At 39.6% G+C, this 19,071-nt stretch overlaps 1 protein-coding gene across 1 annotated transcript; it reads right to left on the reverse strand.

Moving 5' to 3' along the window:
• Window positions 1-6,821: 6,821 nt before the first annotated feature.
• Window positions 6,822-13,907, reverse strand: LOC108665243 (DNA repair protein complementing XP-C cells). Its single transcript, XM_047882857.1, has 8 exons — window positions 12,839-13,907; window positions 11,348-12,310; window positions 11,064-11,171; window positions 10,573-10,706; window positions 9,214-9,436; window positions 8,671-8,845; window positions 8,222-8,376; window positions 6,822-7,857 (listed from the first exon to the last, which is right to left on the reverse strand). The coding sequence occupies exons 1-8, from the start codon at window positions 13,844-13,846 to the stop codon at window positions 7,375-7,377; spliced, it is 3,249 nt and encodes a 1,082-aa protein (XP_047738813.1). The 5' UTR covers window positions 13,847-13,907; the 3' UTR covers window positions 6,822-7,374.
• Between the last annotated feature and the right edge of the window lie 5,164 nt (window positions 13,908-19,071).

Genomic DNA, 19,071 nt, shown 5'->3' on the forward strand with positions numbered 1-19,071 from the left:
CGCCATGTCCGTCTGTCTGTCCGTCCGTGACCTCAAGTTTTCGTCGACGAGAAAATGCGCTCTCTGTCACTCACTGCAGTGAGTACTGAGTTATATTTTTTCTTTATTTGCGCAAAACGGAAGGAAATGTTCCTATACTGAGGCTCATTTCTTTTGTCGCGATGAAACTTCCTCTCATTGCGGCCACATGGTGGATTAGATCTTGAGTAGTATATGCTTCTCTTTCTTCGAATTGAGACGTCGCGCGTAAGTTCGGTTGATGCATTTTTCTTGACTTTATCTGATTAAGGGGCTTGAACTGCGACTGCACTGAAGACCAATTGATCCAAATGTTTTTATTCCTGTGTGTGTCGGGTAATAAATCGGGGAGTTCAGAACTAATGTCGAAGGAATGCACCGATTCGACACTTCAGCGAACTCGCGTGCGAGCTCGAACTTCATTTTCAACTCTGGCACTCATAACTCCTTCAATTATGAACGTATTTTATTCAAATTTGAAATATAAGTAGATAATATCAGTACGCTGCGGAGAGTATTTTTTTTCAAATTTTTTCATCGATAATTTTTTTTAATACGGAAAACCTAACTTAATTTTCAACTCTGGCACGCATAACTCCTTCAATTATGAACGGATTTTATTCAAATTNGTCTACTACCGATAGCCCAATGGGAGAGAACTCTCCACATTCAAAGATAAATCTCGAGCTGTCTCTTATACACATCTAGATGTGTATAAGAGACAGGTACTAGCCTAAATGTATGTCGCACTATTTCAGAATAGCATCAGCCCGCACCAACCTTAAAATCTTTTGCCAGCAAGCGGATCTAGCTGTAATTTTAAGAGGCAATTTAAGAGGCCAAGTTAAGGGAAATAATGAAAGTAGAAGAAAGAGAGGGCAGACTCCAAAATTAACAAGTAAGTTAAGTTAAGAAAGCATCAAGCTTTCCCAATAGGTTAGGAACAAGTATTAAATTTATTAGAGTAAAAGCCGAAGCTCAAAGTTAAAGGTGGTCGAGCCACAAGAAAAGGCCAAGCCCAAATTTAGCACTGGAGTCTGCCCTTTCCTAACCAAAGAAAGCGCGAACATGCATTAGTAACGTAAATAAATAAAACGAAAAACAAAGAGTGATCACTCAAAATAATAATTAGCATTTAAGAAGGAATGGCTTTATACACTCCTAACGGAGCAACATTAATGTGATGTTTACACCACGAAGTCTTACAGCCAACTCTTACTATTTACAAATTCACACCCAACAAAAGGTATGAAGAACAAGAACAAATTTATATCCTAAGGAATGTGGAAATTTCTAACACACTCCGGGCGGCAAGAAAGTGCAATTTTAATTGCACAGCTTTAATTTTCTACGACAGTCAACAGCAGCCGCTCTCTTAGGGCGCTCGTTAGAGACGGTAGGTGTGCGAGCTGGACATGGTCCAGTCCCAGACGCCGAAGGTACGACATCCGCGGAGAGTTCCAGCGGATAAAGAAGGTTGATGGAAAAGACGTCGACCGATCGGTCAGGTTTCATGACTTTTACGCAGCGGGTCTTCTGATCACGACCAGTCAACAGCTCCACAACTCGTCCCATCGACCAAAAAGGACGACTTTTACCAGGAGCAGAAATTAAGACAACGTCTCCAACTTTGATGGTATCGCTCCACGAGGCTTCGAAGCGGTCACGATCAGCCTCCCTTAGAGACAGGATGTACTCGCTGTACCACTGCTCTTTGAAGGCATCGAACAGCTCTTCTCTGCCTTCGAGTGAAGCCACCAAGACTCTACGGTCGCTTCCCAGAGACGCATCTCCAGGTGGCAATACCAGACTCCGTCCGGTCTCCAGTTTAAGGAATGAATTGGGGGTGAGAGCATGGAACCCAACGTCTTCACTGTCTACGTAGGTTAGGGGCCTGGAGTTTACCGAGTTGGTGACATCACTCAACAGCGTCAATACTTGAAAATACTCCAGCTTTCGCCTCCCAACCGTCTTGTAGAAGCAGCTTTTGACGACTCTAATGAGACGCTCCCACGCGGTACCAACCCAAGCTGAATAAAGAGGAATTTTTATGTGTTTTATACAATGTTTACACAGGAATTGGTTAAATTCATTATCTATGGATGATCCACCCAGCAAATCGCCAGCCTGCAAGAAAGTGCTTGCGTTATCTGAGTACAAATTGTTGGGGATACAGTGCAAATTAGTGAAGCGAACAAATGCCATCAGAAAATCAGCAGTGGACATGCTGGGCAGCAGCTCTAAATGGATAGCTCTAACTTTCAGGCAGGTGAAAATAAGAATGTACATTTTGACAATAGTATCGCCATATTTGACATAAATGTGACCTGTGTAGTCAACACCAGTATGCTGAAATGGCTTGGCAAAGTTTACTCTATCGGCAACAAAGTCTGTTACTTTCGGATATTTGAATGACAAACTGTTTAGTTTCTTACATAAGATACACTTTGAAATGATGCTCTTGACAGTGGCTCTTCCCTTGGGAATCCAGCACCCTGCATTACGTATAGCGTTAAGAGTTGAACTGACACCCAAGTGCTTGATTCTTTCGTGGTAATCTCTTACTATCAAGAGCGTGAGGAAGCTTTCGCGTGGCAAAAGAATGGGATTTTTGACATCGTAACTCAAAGAGATACATCTATCAAGTCTGCCTCTTGATCGAACAATATTGTCAGAGTGAATGAACAGATTTAAATTTTTAACAAGCAGCGGCGGCTCCTTCTGTGGAGAATGCAGAAATGTTAAAACATCAGAGAAATGGTTTTCTTGTTCAAATTTTGAGCCAGTACTGACGCGCTTGGATACGAGCGTCAACAGCATCACACGGAAGTTTACGTAATTTACGCACAAAAGTTAGCACAAGGGCAGTTACTGATACAAGTTTGTTGAATGATGAGAAGCGATTCAAAGGAAATAATGGTTCTTTACAATTAGCTTTTCCAAGGTTAGTCAAAATTTTACTTTGAGAAGACAAACACCCAAGCTCAGCGTCAGGCCAAAGCAAAGGTTTCGAGTTAAGGAAAGAAGGACCGAATTTCCAAAAATTCAAGTTGCTGGTCCATTCCTTCAGAGTTAATCCCCCAGTGAGGAGATCACTAGGGTTCATGCCAGTGGGCACATACTTAAATTTACACTCAAATCCTCTTTCAGATTTCAAGCTTTGAAGTGCAGACAACACGTCATTTACTCTATTTCTAGCGAACAGATTTTTAGTTTTAACTTTACCGGAAGTGACCCATGAAAGAACAATTTGTGCGTCTACACCAATAGTGATATTTTTAATTTTGAGATCAGAAAAGGCAGTAAGCAAAGTATCAAGACAGTTAAGACAAAGTAACACGGCCATCAATTCAAGTGTAGGTAAAGACTTGCTCTTAGAAGGTGCATTCTTAACTTTAGCAAAAGCCAGCTTTGCACGAGGCTCGGTTTCACTTTCAGAAACAACGTAGGCATTGAAGCCATAAAATTGTTTGGAAGCATCGGTGAACAACACCAGTGAAACCTCTTCACCTTTTCGCGCCAGCTTGCGATCAAATTGCACCTCAGGAAGAGTCTGCAAGTCATGCTTTAGTTGAAGCCAATCCGAGATTATCTCCTCGGAAAGAGGCTCGTCCCAGCCAACCTTGCTCTCCCAAATGCGCTTCATCAGAAGCTTACCTCTCACAGTGACAGGAGAACATAGGCCCAAGGGATCGAAAATTTTAGATATCTCCGACAAGATGATTCTCTTTGAGAATTGAGGGTTTTCGCTAAAGGCAGCACCAACCACAGCGATAGCGTCACTCTTTGGGAAATAGTTGTACCCGAGCAACTTCTCAGCAGTAGCCTGGTGGTCAGCCCCGACACCATCACGCCGGAATACCTCAGAAAGCTCAGGGTTATTCGAGGCCCAAGACCTCAAGTGGAAACCACCCTCAGCCATGCGAGAGAGCGACTCCTTGTACAGGTTAATCAACTTACTTAGGTCATTGCCGGTTAGAAACAAGTTGTCGACATAAAAGTTAGAGTCAAGAATTGAGGAGACCTCGTCCTGCGGGTACCGTTTTACATGATGCTTTATTACATAGTTAAGAACGAATGGTGACGAAATGAATCCAAAAACAAGAGAAGAATATCTGTAAGCTTTAAGTTTACCGGATTCGTCAACCCAAAAGATTGAAAACCGATTTCGATCAAGTTCCTGTTTAAGTTTGATCATCAGGAATGCTTTACGGATGTCACTCATAACGAGATAATCATCCAACCGAACCTTCAACAAAAGATCGGCAAGTTTTGTAAGGAGATTCACTCCTGGATAAGCAGACTCGTTGAGAGAAGGAGTCGAGTCAACTTTCAGACTGCAATTGAGAACTGGCCTTACTTTTGTAGTCACCTGCTCCCCGGTACGAATGACCGCTCTATGAGGGATCCACACATGCTGTGAAGGATCAACAGCATCAAGGTCAATCTCCTCAAGAATACCCTCCTGCAGCTGCTGGAGGAAAACTTCATTATATGCCTGGAACATACCTGAAGAATGCAACTTCTTGAGTACTCTATCTAAAACAGCCTTCGCTAAACTAAAGTTCGACCTAACTGCACTAACCTTGTCTTCAATCCAGGGCAAATCTACGAAATATTCGCCATTGCGATTTTCAATTGAAGATTCAAATTTAGCAATCTGCTGGGCATCGTAATCTGAATAAACCCTCCGCAGCGTACTGATATTATCTACTTATATTTCAAATTTGAAGAAAATCCGTCCATTATTGACGGAGTTATGCGTGCCAGAGTTGAAAATTAAGTTAGGTTTTCCATTCGAGCTCGCAGGCGAGTTCGCACGCGAGTTCGCTGAAGTGTCGGACCGGTAAGGAATGCTTTGCTGCTCCTAATTCTTTATATCATTCCAAGTCAACGAGCCCGTCAAACATGATCACTTGCACCATTTGATTTTGTTCCATGCTTTTAAACTGCGTTGAATTTTCCGCTCATATTCGGAGTGGGTTATTTATTTCATTTCTCAATAATCCTCGTATGGAGGAAATTATTCCAAATTATTCCCTCAAGAAAACCGAAACATTCCTTGGTTGCGTTCCTATTAATGTTAAATTTCGTCAGCCGTATCTTTTTATACTATTTCATAGTTTTTTCCAAGTTTCAATACTATAAAATCTTATGAATATCATATTTTTCTGTCAACTCTCTCTCTCTACGGCTTTAATGTACGAAACCACGAATAAAAGTGAAAAAATTGTATGTTTATTAAGAGTGTCTAATTTGTTCAAAGTTTTACATGTACCTGTTAACATCAATTATATTTGCAAACATTGAGCTTATTTTATAAGATAGTCTTCCTGTTGTCTATGCGTTTTAGCTTACACTTACGTGAACTGTTATGTTAAAAGCATGTGAGGCTGTACACATGCAGCGTATTCACTTTAGTAAAGACTCGTTTTCTACGCAGCGTTACCGATTTATAAACATTTTACTGTCGAGTATAAGGTTGCTTGTAATTTGTTCCTTGGTAGTTTGCCCAAAATTCCAGAAGGTAATAATACTTATGTATTCGCGGTTTGTTATGTATTTTTTTTAAATGCCTGAAATAACAATAGTTTAGTTTACTGATAGGGATGTGTATCAACGTACGAGTTATTAGGATAGGTTGGCATTTACCTTTATGACCCAGGTGGTTACATGACTTAATTATTCAATATATATTGATGAGTGTAGGATGGTGTAAAAGTTTGTAGTTTATTAAATCTTTTTATATTTCTGCACGAGTCTCGTAAAACCTCCTCTACATTAAATTTATTTTTTCTTATTACATGACAAACGCCAAACTCAGAGAGCATCACGTTGCTAAAATTGACATTGTAATTAACGTTTTCTCTATCAGAACAGCGGTGCAGTTGATTCCATATAGAATGAATGATATACCTCTCAGAAACTAAACAAAAATAAAATACAGCACACGTTTAAGCCGCGCAAGGCTTTAGAAACACGTAATACTATCTTGATGGAAGATCACTGACAGCTGACTTCATAACAACTTACAAAGAAATTATTCTCAATTTGATGAAGAAAACTATCTCAATAACAAAACCCGGTTCTAAAACTACTGCTACTTACCAATATGTAAAAAGTAAGATTTGTAGCTGCACTTTGCGTGGGGATTCCTTTAGCCACAGTAGCTGAACTAGACCTTCGGCCTCGTATAGAGGCCGAACTAGACCTTCGGACTAGTATAGTGGTGAGTATCCCCGCCTGTCACGCGGGAGACCGGGGTTCGATTCCCCGCCGGGGAGCCATAATTATGTTTTGCCAGCAAGCGGATCTAGCTGTAATTTTAAGAGGCCAAGTTAAGGGAAATAATGAAAGTAGAAGAACGAGAGGGCAGACTCCAAAATTAACAAGTAAGTTAAGTTAAGAAAGCATCAAGCTTTCCCAATAGGTTAGGAATAAGTATTAAATTTTTTAGAGTAAAAGCCGAAGCTCAAAGTTAAAGGTGGTCGAGCCACAAGAAAAGGCCAAGCCCAAATTTAGCACTGGAGTCTGCCCTTTCCTAACCAAAGAAAGCGCGAACATGCATTAGTAACGTAAATAAATAAAACGAAAAAACAAAGAGTGATCACTCAAAATAATAATTAGCATTTAAGAAGGAATGGCTTTATACACTCCTAACGGAGCAACATTAATGTGATGTTTACACCACGAAGTCTTACAGCCAACTCTTACTATTTACAAATTCACACCCAACAAAAGGTATGAAGAACAAGAACAAATTTATATCCTAAGGAATGTGGAAATTTCTAACACATCATCATAATAATAATAAACGCGTAATTTTGTCAGTCACTCTCCTCACTAAGCATGAGCGCTCCGGCTGCTCGCTGTCGTTTGGGTAACGACTTGGACTTGTAAGTTTTATCCTCACAATCACTCTCCCCTAGAGATAAATCGTTTTCTTTGCTCTCTTCGTAAAATATATTTTTGTGATTGATACTTAGGCGACTCGATCGACGTACATGCGTAACAGAAACCAACGCCATTCCACCTTCACTTTCACCACAAGCAGCCACTTTCTCGTTTCTTTTGGTCGACAGTCCTCTGGTCTTGGATAAATTTCTGACAGATGATGAAAGCGATTTACAATTACGCTTCTTTATTTTTCCACTTTTTACGGAGAGGGGCATTTCCTTCATGGCGCGATGGTTGCTTTCATCGCCTGAGATGGAAGTTAGAACCATACGGGATGAAACTCCCTTCCCCTTCATTGACTTGGGCCGAGATAATCTTTGATCAACTTCCTGGTCAAGCTCACTGACCACATTCTCATCTGAATCCGAATCATCGCTGAGGTTGGCCATTGTTCCTAATTTAGGAGGAATTCCATGCTAAAATCTTGCGTAGTTTTGCCTTCTTGTCTTCCTCAGTCTCTTTGGCCTCTTCGTCACTGTCGATAAGAAGGTCTTCTTTTTTGGGTTCAATAGCAGCCAGTGTTTCGTCCTCGGCAGTCTTGGTCGTTCGAACCATCCCTCGACTGCTGAGCGAGGCTTTGAAACTCAGCTTGGCCATGACGACGGTGTCGCTATTCATGTCGATTCCAAGATGCACTTTCTGTTCAGCTTTTGGCTGCTTCGTCTCAATGTTATTCTTTTTTATCTTCTGAATTTTCAGAGTCTTTTCACGTGATTTTGGTTTCAACTTTTTGCTTGAAGATGGTCCATCTTCATCTGAAACCTGGCCATACTTCTCCCACACGTGGTTCCTTATGAGCATACCTTGAATGAGACGCTTCCAGTTGTCGTATATGCGGCGTAGACGCTTTATTTCCTCACGTTTCTCCTTTAGTTCCATCTCCTGAAAAGAGCTCAAATTCATTAAAATGTCCATCATTATTGTATCTTTTTAGCGCATTGCTCATTTATGGAAGAAAGGCACTATTGTGCTCGTCCGTCTATCCGTCTGTCTGCCCATGACGCATGGACGGGTGGATGAGAAAATGCGCTCTCTGTCACTCACTGCAGTGAGTACTGATCTAATTTTTTAGATATATTACAAAGCCTGCTTCAGTTTCGACAATGAACTTGGTACAGGAGAAAGGTAAACTAAATGGTTGACTATTGTAGATTGAGTAACAACAACAGATAATGAAAGAACAGCTAAAGATTATCACTATCAGGGCAGCTCAGGCATCAATGGGCTGTAAAGATCAACAAATTACCTCTCTCCAGGTATCCAGAAGTAGGTCTTTGAACTCTTCGCACACGACGTAACCATCGAAGAGAGGGTGGCTTCCTCCTCTGTGGTTTTCGAAGCCAACCATTGCTGGCGCGCAGTCAATTTTTAGCTTACGCGCAACACGGTTCAGGTCTTCGTCTATGGCACATGTATAATAAATTTATTAAAATACGCACATAAGGTAAGTTTTAACGAAAAAAATAACATTTCATTCAATAGCATCAAGGCATGACTTGATCTCATCAAATCAGTTGGGAAGGTAAAACCCATGACAAAAGAAACTTCAATACAGCTATTAGAATTTCTAGCAGGAGGACACAAAATCGTAAAAACGTCGTTTTGGAGCCTGGTTAACTGCAAAGAGTAATTAAGTGACTGATTCTTTAACTAAATATTTAGATAAGAATCCATTGTTAACAGTCAATAGCGCACAGCGAGCGTCGAGATGCACGGTGCCAACAGGCAACATCGTCTCCTTGAAGAGCTCAACGTTGCCGTATTCGTTGCGCGGCACCCGCCCATCCTTGGCCACGGGTGGCTGGTAGTCCTCCACTTGCCATAGGCCAAATATCTCCAGAGGCAAGTCTTTGATCATTTGCCAGAGAGCCTTACAAAACAGTCACAAATAATTAACAAGGAGAAAAAACACACTTTCTAAAAGCAAGAGCAATCGCAGAAAAAAACATTAACTATGAAATAATTAGATTCGTCAACAATTGCACTTGCAGCGGGCTAATTGCTATCAAACTCATGTCAAAGTGAACCGACACGTTATTCTTGAATTGAGCAAATTAACAGTGAGTAGCTGTATTTAAAGTTTTCCAAATTCAATTTTTGACGTTAAACAATCTATTGTCGAACTCTGAAAAAGAAACGACAAGAATCAGGGTAGCCAAATTAACACTCGTCTAACTTTCACCGAAATGTGAATGGCAATAGCGGGTATGCGATTTAATTACTTCAGTAAGAACTTACTCGGTCAAACTTGAGCGTCTTGACGATTTTGTAAGGCTCTTCGTCAACTTTAACCGTCTTGCCCGCCTTCTTCCACGTGTTGCGAGTGTGGAGCGTGTAAACACGATTGCGCGGGTACACAGCCTCGCCTCTAACGTAGCCCACGGGGTCGGGGTTCGGGGGATAGAATGCTTCAAACTTCAGCAGGTGTCGCTGGAGGGCAAACATTGGATGGTTCTTGTACCTGCGAGTGGAAATAAAAGACTTGTCAAGCTAAAATGAATAATAGGACTCTAGAAAGAACTACAAGCTGCTGCCACGGCTATAAACTAAAAAAAAACAGCGTTGGAACACATCCATGGGACAACATTTCTTCTCGCTTCAAGTCACCGACACGTGGAACAGCCTCCCTGATAGCATCGTTGACGCTCCGAGTATGAACGCCTTCAAAAACAGACTTGACGAAGCTATGCAGGAGCATATGTTCAGTCTTAAAATGCCTAGCAAATTATGGACCAGGCAATAAGTCCAGACGAAGCTATGCAGGAGCATATGTTCAGTCTTAAAATGCCTAGCAAATTACGGACCAGGCAATAAGTCCAGCAGCTATCTCAGTCAATCGTCAGTTAGGGAAAGTTCGGGTTCCAAAGGCCGGGTCCCTTGTGAATCAAGTCACGAAAAATTCAAGAATCGGCAACAGGCCATGGGTCTATTTTTTCAGCGCCGACACTTCTATTCTATTCTACTCAATCTTTTAGAGCACTAAAAATCACGCAGAAAAAAAAACGAAATCGAACATGTGAATTTAAAAGCAACTGTCGAAATATAGGAAGGGCGCAAATAATTGGAAATTGGAGAGAATTACGGAACGTGTAAAAGCATAAAATGTTTTACTGCAGGTTGAGGTATTTCCATTCAACTCGGGAATAAGCAAGCGCGATCACGTATTTCCTTTCAAATATGTAGTAACATATTAGTAACGTGCTTCCAAGCTGTTCTCTCTCTTTCCACTTGAAGTTCCAATCAAACCTTTTGGCTTGCATCGGAGGCAAGTGAGTATAGAATATTTAGAAAAGGAAACGCCGGCATACTTATTTATAGCAATATATACCATCAGACAGCTATACCGCAAACGCATTAAGTAAACTAATGCTCACACATGAAGTCATATACAGTAAGATAAATTAATCACAAACAGAACTAGAACAATACTAACTCGGCTATAGTCTTGGGAAGCTGCTATTAGATCAGGTATTGTGAACACAACAGACAAGGAACAAGCGTGGGAGATGAATAACTCGGCTATAGTCTTGGGAAGCTGCTATTAGATCAGGTATTGTGAACATAACAGACAAGGAACAAGCGTGGGGTATGACTCACTCAGCTATAGTCTTGGGAAGGGGCTGTTGCCTGAGGGTCTCTTCAAGCTGCTTGTCCTCTGCCTTCTCACGGGCTGTGAAGATTGGTGCGTAGGGAGCAAGCACTTGCTGCCACCAGACGGTGTCGCACCGTAGCTAAAAACATATCAAAATTGTAGTTTTTAGTACCTAACTTATTTAGTACAATGGAAAAAGCACTCTTTCATTCTGTTAAATGCTTAAAATATCACTTTTTCCACAAACGTATACTTAGAATTAAGGATCTCCAATAAATTTCAACTCTTACTTAGAAAATTCTTATCTGGTAACCTTCCTAACCTATATATACATTTTTAAAACCCATAGAATATCATAGTGCATTTTAGAAACGGATGTACAGACAGACGACCATTTCTTTCACCTCAAAAGTAACCTATATATACATTTAAAACCCACAGAAGTTCATAGCGCATTTTAGAAACAGAAACACAGGCAAACGACCATTCCTTTCACCTTATTTTCAAATGAAAGCCACTTGGCGACGTAGCGCTTGGTGACGTCTTTGGCACTCTGGTCTGCATTGAACGCCGTCAGGTAGGCTACCGGCGCAAGCGCCAGCTTCTGGCCAAAGAGATATCAGAACATATATAAAAAATGTCATAAAGAGCAAGGTTTAAAGGAAAATGAATGTTCAAACTTGTAAGAGTTGTAAAAATGTGTACACAGTTCCAGAAAAAAGTTTCATGTTGTGTGGCCAAAAGTTTAGTAGAATTTTATTTAAAGCTTATTTGACTCACGGCAAGTTCATCATGGCAGTCAATTTTGTTCCTTATGATGTCAATGCAGACCCAGCGCTCCTCTTCTTCCACGTATATCTCGGCCCATTCGTTGTGCTCTTCAAGTTTCTTTTTCTTTCTACCGGACTCGTTACCTGAGTCTTGAGACAATCTCCTCTTGCTACCAGATCCGCTGCTGCTCGATGTGCTTTTGAAGGAGCTGTTACTGCCAGGACTTGTGACACCCTTTTTCTTTAATTTCCTTTTCTTGCCACTTGTGCCTTCAAAATCACTGTCAGAACTATCATCATCTTGAAATTTGTCATTGTAGGTATTTTTTTTAACTTTCCTCTTGACTGGTTTATTTGACCTTTTTGATTCATGATCACAATTACTCGATTGTGCTTGACCTCTCTTGAATTTTGATGCTTCAGGATCAATTAATTTTGATTCATCCACATTGTGAGATTTATTTGAGGATTTAGATGATGGAGGTCCATGGTCTTTCAGGAATTTGGATCCATCTTCATTCATTGGCTTGAACAAGTCCTTGTGGCTAGGCCTATAATGCATAGGCTTAATTGACTGTACAAGACGCACTGGCATTCCTAAAGCTCTGGCTACCAAAATAAACATGTAGACAAATTCCCGAGCTGTTTTTGCTTGCCTCTTTTCAAACCTTTCTCTAAGGTAAAATTTCAGGGATTGCATCCAGTAGAATTTTTCAAGTGGACTTTCCACACGAGTTATTTCTTTGCAGTACCAACAAGTTAAGTTTTCTAAATAATTAAGACTGATACTCTTGGGAGGATAGACCTCCTCATTGGTGATGATAGATAGTGCACATGCCAAGAGTTCTTCAGAGTTAAGAAGCCTGTTTATATGCAGTCCATGGCCAAACAGTAGCAACAGATGCACCTTGTGGCTGTTTAAGTAATTTTCACGGATGCTACGGTTCACCTCAAGCTTGAGCTGTTGCAGCATCTGCAATAATATGAAAACATATTCAATTATGGCTAACATTATGTTGTACATAATATAAATTGGAATTTGATATAAGATGAAGAAGAACTGAAACTTATCAAATACCTTTTTAACCAATAAATCTATGTTAACATATGAAGTTCACACAAAAATTCTCTTTATTCAAGATTCAAAGTACTAATGATTTTGGCAAACTGCACAATTTTTGGCTAAAATTCTCCAGCATTATCCTATTTACATGATTTTGTACTTATGTCAATGCAAATTTCATTGCTCAATGCATTCCATATTTCCATAACTTGAAAATGAGTTTTGATACATTCAAAATGTCAAAATAGTAAAAATGTCCATTGGAAACCTGATTTTCAACCTACCAATAACTAAAAAAATGTACAAAACGTTATTTAGGAAGCCAACAAGAAGATTATAAATAAAATTCAGTCTCTGGCCATCCATTACACTTGTCTAAATAAATAAATTTTACTAATAAATCTGAGAACAAATTACACCAACACCAAATGAACTTGCCTCATAATCTTTGGACTTCATTTTTTTGCTGCGATAGCTGCCCCATAGAGTAGGAGCCTCAAGCTCAATTTGTACAGAGGCAGGCTCCAATGCTACCTCTTTATTTTCCTTGGCATCTTCAGCATCTCTTTTGGCAAGTAGGCTGAGAGCTGCCGCTTCATCTTTCTTCATGAGGGAGTTGATGTCATCCCAAATCTCTGCATCTTCACGATTACCAACATCCTCCCAGTCACTAAGTTCCAAATCTGAAGCAGCTTTCCATTTGGTATCTCTCTCATTAGATACTTTTTGCCGCAGTTTCTTCCGGCCTTTTTTAGGTTGTTCTGTACATTTATTTTTACTTCTTTCTTCTTTTGCTTTACTTCCACTCTCACATAACTCTTTCCTGTTTTCATCCAGATTACTTTTCAAACAATCTGAAGTTTTATGGGAAACTCTGAGGTTCTCAATATTGAGTTTATTTAAAGCTTCAGATGCTTTCGGGTGGAGAGTTTCTACCAACACTCTCACTCTCATTTGATCTAGTTTCAAGTCATGAGTTTCAAGGCATCTTTTTTTGGTAACAGAATGAATTACTTCAATCTCTTCAACAACATTGACTGCAGGAGATCTCTTTTTCTGAGCAAGTATTTCTTGAGAAGCTTCCTTCACTAGCCTGCCAGGGAACTTTGATCTTGAGGCTCCAGTGGGAGAAACTTGGTTTGAAAAAGTCATCTCACTCTTGGCATTTTTATGTGACGTTTTTTTAATAGCAGATTTGGGCAATTCAAGTAGCTTGTCAGGCACCAAACCTTTACATTCAAATGTTTCTTCTTCTTTAATTATTGAAGAATCAATCTCATTGGAATGAACAATGCTGTTTTCTTTTTTTACTTTTTTGTTGTTAGTTATTTTTTTAATAGCCTGCTTTTTCTTAGAAATGTATCCATCACTAGCACTTCTAGTCTTGTTTGATTTAAGCTCAGCAGATTTTAGGATAGCAATTCGAGAGGACCTTCTGCTTGCCATGTTTCATAGACTACATTCATGAATAACAAAAATGCTGAAAAATAAAAATAAATGAAAGAAAGGGAATGACATAACAATACAAACTGATTAGCTGAGTGACCAATAATTTTCAATTCATTCAACAAACTTTCAACTCGAGACATAGAACTTGAAGAAGCTTTTTCTACAAGATGCAACATAATTAAATAAACCATCAAGTAATACATCAGATATAAGTTTGAACAAATATGCTGATTCTAGTTGAAGTAACTTTACATTAGTGCTTAGATATCTCATATCACAACAGTGGGATCAAGAAGGAAATTTCACAATCCCAACAGATTTGTTAGAAATAGTTCTTTATACCAGCACATGATAACATGTTTATATTATTTTAAGTTAAACATGCACCATCTACAATGTCTGGGAGAAGTTATGGTTCAACTATTTTTGGCATCAACAAAGATGGTACAATTCATTCTGGCTCACACAGCATATCTTCCTCACTATAGATTGTATTGATAATATTTGAGCACGAAATTCTTCGAGGATCATCCAAAAAGTATTACCATCTAAAGGGCAACTTTCAGAGAAGCTCTGTCAATTTGAATTAAAGTACTGAATTTGAAAATTATACATAAAGAAAAATGCCACCAGCAAGTGCCATGGGGCATGGAATATAAAGGCTGATCAATGCCAGAAAGTTCTATCAAACACATCATTTGCAGTGTGGTAAACTCATAACTGAAAGCCTGAAATGTCCTTTCTAGATCATGACGTAATTTCAGAAAACAAGCTTACGGATTTCTGTGAAGGAAATTTGCTTTTAAGCATCATAAATAATTTAATGCTGTAAATTCATTTGCTGTAAAAGATGCTTATCTATATGATCATGCCACTGCAGATTAATTGCTTAAAGCTGTAAATTCATTCCCCATGATAGACAAGGTAGCAGCATAAATTCTTAACTGAAATCTTCACTCCAAAGGCCCTCTATGACTCATGTTTAATTGTTTACAAGTGCCTGAGTCCATGATTAGAAAAGTTAAACTTTCAAAATGAATTTTTCATCTAGCAGAAATCTTACAGCTCCCAAAATGGAAGGATCTGGATTTGCAGCTCAAAAAATATATATATTTCATGCCAGTCACAGTCTAGTCTTGACTCAAAGGATAGATTTATTCCACACCAAAGTTTAGCTACCTCAGTAACTTCACCCTGTATTTGAACCAATTTTGAAAACCCTATTTTCAGAAGTTTCCTGAAATTGCAGTAAAAATAATCATTTCAGGAGCAGTTTTTAAAAATTATGGGTAAAATATGCATTCAAAAATAACTTTTTAAAGACAATAGTCACAATACTTCTAAAAAGGCCAGTGTCTCCAATGTTAGGTACACATGAATAAAGAATTTTTTATTTTATTTTTTAAATATTAAAAAAATTATTTATTTCAGGAGCAGTTTTTAAAAATTATGGGTAAAATTAGTGCATTATCATACAGAAACAACCGATTGATTCGTGCCATATGATTGGTCGTGATTATATTCAACGAAATACAATATATTTTATTATTAAAAAATATTTTATTTTTATTGTTTTTTTATTTACAAAAAAATGGTTGAATTATTTTTTCTGTCAATCAATTAAAGCATAGTCTCCAACTTTGCAAAAGTGTGCAAAATTTCAGATCGATTGGACAGGTAAAAGTGTATTAAATATCAATTACAAGATTTGTAGCACTGTAGCAGACAAAGAAAGAAAAAAAGAAGTGAAGTTAAAGAGAAGTGTTGTAAAATATGCATTAAAAAATTACTTTGAAAGATAACACTTCTAAAGAGGCTAATGTCTCTGATGTTACACATGTAGCCTACTGATCAGTGATCAGATGTGATCAGATGTACAACAAATTTCTTATTTTATTTTTCAATAGCTCCCTGAAAAATATTTAATTTCTTACTTTTTTATTATTAAAAAATTTTGAATTATTTACATTATTCATTCTGTCAATTGATTCAAGCATTGTCTCCAACTTTACGCAAGTGTGCAAAATTTCAGATTGATTGAACAGGTAGAACTTTGGTACCCTAGGCTTTAATGTGGTCGCTGCCCCCTGCCCGCCTGCCCGGCCGCTGGTGGGTGGCGGCGCCGGGCGCCGGCTGGCCCAACCTTCGTCGCAGGCATACAAATGATAAATAAGGTTCTCTGGTCTGCGGCTCTGCGCAGCGACAAAACTGAAGTAAGTATAAAGGTTAGAAAAGCACAAGAGGGGTCTTATGAGTTATGACATAACAAGATGAGATTAATGACACGACAATGACGACAGCATATGATTTAGGAGTTTTTATGACGCAAGTCATAAGGGGATTTAGCCTATTTGGAGTTTAGGCACCAATTAGAACAGGGTTGTACACACAAATCACGTTCTCACATCTACCGAGCCGGCGAGCGAGGAGCCTCGTGCTATCACTTCATCTAGGCTACGGCTACATCCTCTTCTGCTGCATCGGCACGATCCCCGCCCTCACAACCATGATGCAATACAGAACACAATAACAACACATCTCGACTTTGGCGGGAAAAGTCACTGTAGATCGATATTCATATGCGACTGTGGTGAATAACTATCAAGGCACTGTAAGCTTTGACTGTCGGTAGTCATGTATTTTTTCTCATTCTGGGGTGACGCATAATAATTGTAAATCAATCGGCTATTACGCAACACATTTCAATTTTCAATAAAAAAAAATTAGCATACAACTTTAAAAATGATATCACAGTTCCTCAAATAGTGCTATGTTTTTTTTTTGGTCGAGTCGGATACCTCAATCATGTCATGAAATTTATATGAAATAAAATCCTGTTTTTGATCCGGCTAAATATTCTAAACTGGCACTCTCAATTTTTTTTATCAAGAGGAACATTTTTTCTGCTTTTCCTGAAGTGAGTGAGTAAAAATTTAAAAAGTCCAAACTTTCCGTTTATCTGCAAAGATTGTCCAGGGCACATGCCGGAGGCCAGCTTTGCCAAACTTCACACTTGGTTCATATTCCTTTCCATAGCTAAGAATGCTAGAGAGCATAAAGGCCTATGAATCAAGTGCTCAAAGCCATAGCGCCGGATGTCCACAGCCACAAAATATGTTTGCCAAATGTAAACATGGCCATACTGCATCTGGCCAAACCTCATCTGGCCAAACCTCTTCAGGCCTAACCTATACGAGCTGCAACCTTTTCCCCCCGAAACAAACCTGAATGGACCTAACCTAACCTCGTATGCAGCAAGAAGTTAGAATGGGCGGTCCGTCGGAGACCACCACTGCCGTGCATCGAATGGACTATCAAGATCCCTTTGGACACTTCCCTCAAGAACGTAGCCTATAACACTTTTTGACTATAACATTATCAGCCGCACGCCACCAGACAGATCAAATCCATCTGGGCAGAGTGGCCCAGTGGTTAAAGTTCAGAGTACCAAGATTGGCGCAGAGAGGCTCGGGTTCGATCCCAGCTCTGTGCGCCAGTTTCTGGTCAGAATCGGCAAGGAGGCCGGGCGGTTAAGCACAGCAGAATTGAATCAGTGAGTTGTGAGTTCGAGTGTGTGGATGTTCTGCGTTCCAAGTTGTGGATGTTCTGCGATGTTAAGAATCGGCGACAGGCCTATGGCCTAATAAACGCCGAAACCGCTATTATTATTATTAATTAGATCAATCAGCCCAGAGGAAAATAGCGTTACGTCGTATGGCTCAGCGTCGTGTGCCAATGCGCGAAAAAATTTTACACCACTCGGACGGAGCCTACGGTCGCCTACGTCCGAGGTCGAAAGGAAATCAGCCTACGGTCGAAAAGTCTTTTCTTTCTTTCTTATTTATTCTTATAGGAGCACTGGAAACTAGTCCATAAAGCCCCTTGCCTTAACTGGGTTTAATTTGTACCTAACTGTTTTACCAGCTCTGGAAACAAAAACCTGAAACAGAGAGAAAACACATACACGGAAAAAAGAAAAAACAAATAATAATAAAATAATAATAATAATATTAATAAATAACTGAATAAAATGAAATTATACAAAAATTAAATGTAGACAAATAATAAGGATAAAGCAGTAAATGAAATAAATATTAGAGTAAATAACAAAAACAATGAAAATTACAAAGAAAAATATGTAAATAAAAAATAATGATAAAATAAAATAACTAAAAAATTAAAAATTAAAAAGAATAATAATAAAATAAATAAAAAGAAAAAATAAAATTTGAATAAGAAAAAAAATTAAAAAAACATGCTAGGACAAAAAAACAAAACAATATAAAATGCAATAACATAACAGGCGAAAGGTCGCCTGCCGAAGACCACCACTGCCCTGGATGTAATGGACCATCATGATTCCTGCCTTCCGGAACGTAGCCTTCAACACTTCAAGCCGTCCGTATCTAGGCCGCGGGTCGAACCAGCCCTCGGTCGAACGGCCACTTGTCGAAGGACGATAAATTTTGGAACAGAACTATGCTATCTGGAACCTAATCTCAGATGTGGTGTACGTAAAATTACGTAATTTAACGATGCCCGGAAGTCAGATTCGATCCGCGGCCTGGTGGTGCACGGCAGGTTCTATGCGAGGCCGGAGGAAGACAATGCCGAGTGGTTCACGGCTTATTGGTGGATGTCCGGAGAGATCCAAGGCGTTCGATTCAGGGCTTATTGGTGCATAAAATTGGTGGTGCACGGCTGCGCTCCCACGGTCGAACGGCCACGCGTCGTACGACGATAAATTTTCGAACTGAACTATGCTTTCTGAAACCTAACCCCAGATGCTGTGAGCTAAAAATTACGTTAATTAGTGTAGCTGCGGAAGTCGCTAGTCGAAGGACGATAGATTTTGGAACAGAACTATGGTTTCTGAAACCTAACCCCGGATGTTGTGAGCGAAAAGTTACCGCCTGGTGGTGCACGGCAGGATGCATGCAGTTCCACTGGCGACCACCGACCAGGGCTGGTTGGTCGCAGTCCGTTGTCCGCAAGTTACAGTTTGAGCTAAAGTCAGGGTATGAAGTGATGATTCGATGCAACGTTCAGTGATGTACAACCATTACTCTCTGGGCTATTCGCTTCAGAATATGGTGGCGTAAGGGTTTAGGTGGCAGCTGAGTCCCAGATCCCAACAATTTTCATCGTATTTTGATAGAAAAAATGATAAATTGGTCAAGAAAAACAAGTAGCCTCCAATGCCACTGACCCGGAGTGCATCT

The sequence above is a fragment of the Hyalella azteca genome, unplaced genomic scaffold, assembly GCF_000764305.2.
Source record: "Hyalella azteca isolate HAZT.00-mixed unplaced genomic scaffold, Hazt_2.0.2 contig11473, whole genome shotgun sequence".
Taxonomy (NCBI): Eukaryota; Metazoa; Arthropoda; class Malacostraca; order Amphipoda; family Hyalellidae; genus Hyalella; species Hyalella azteca.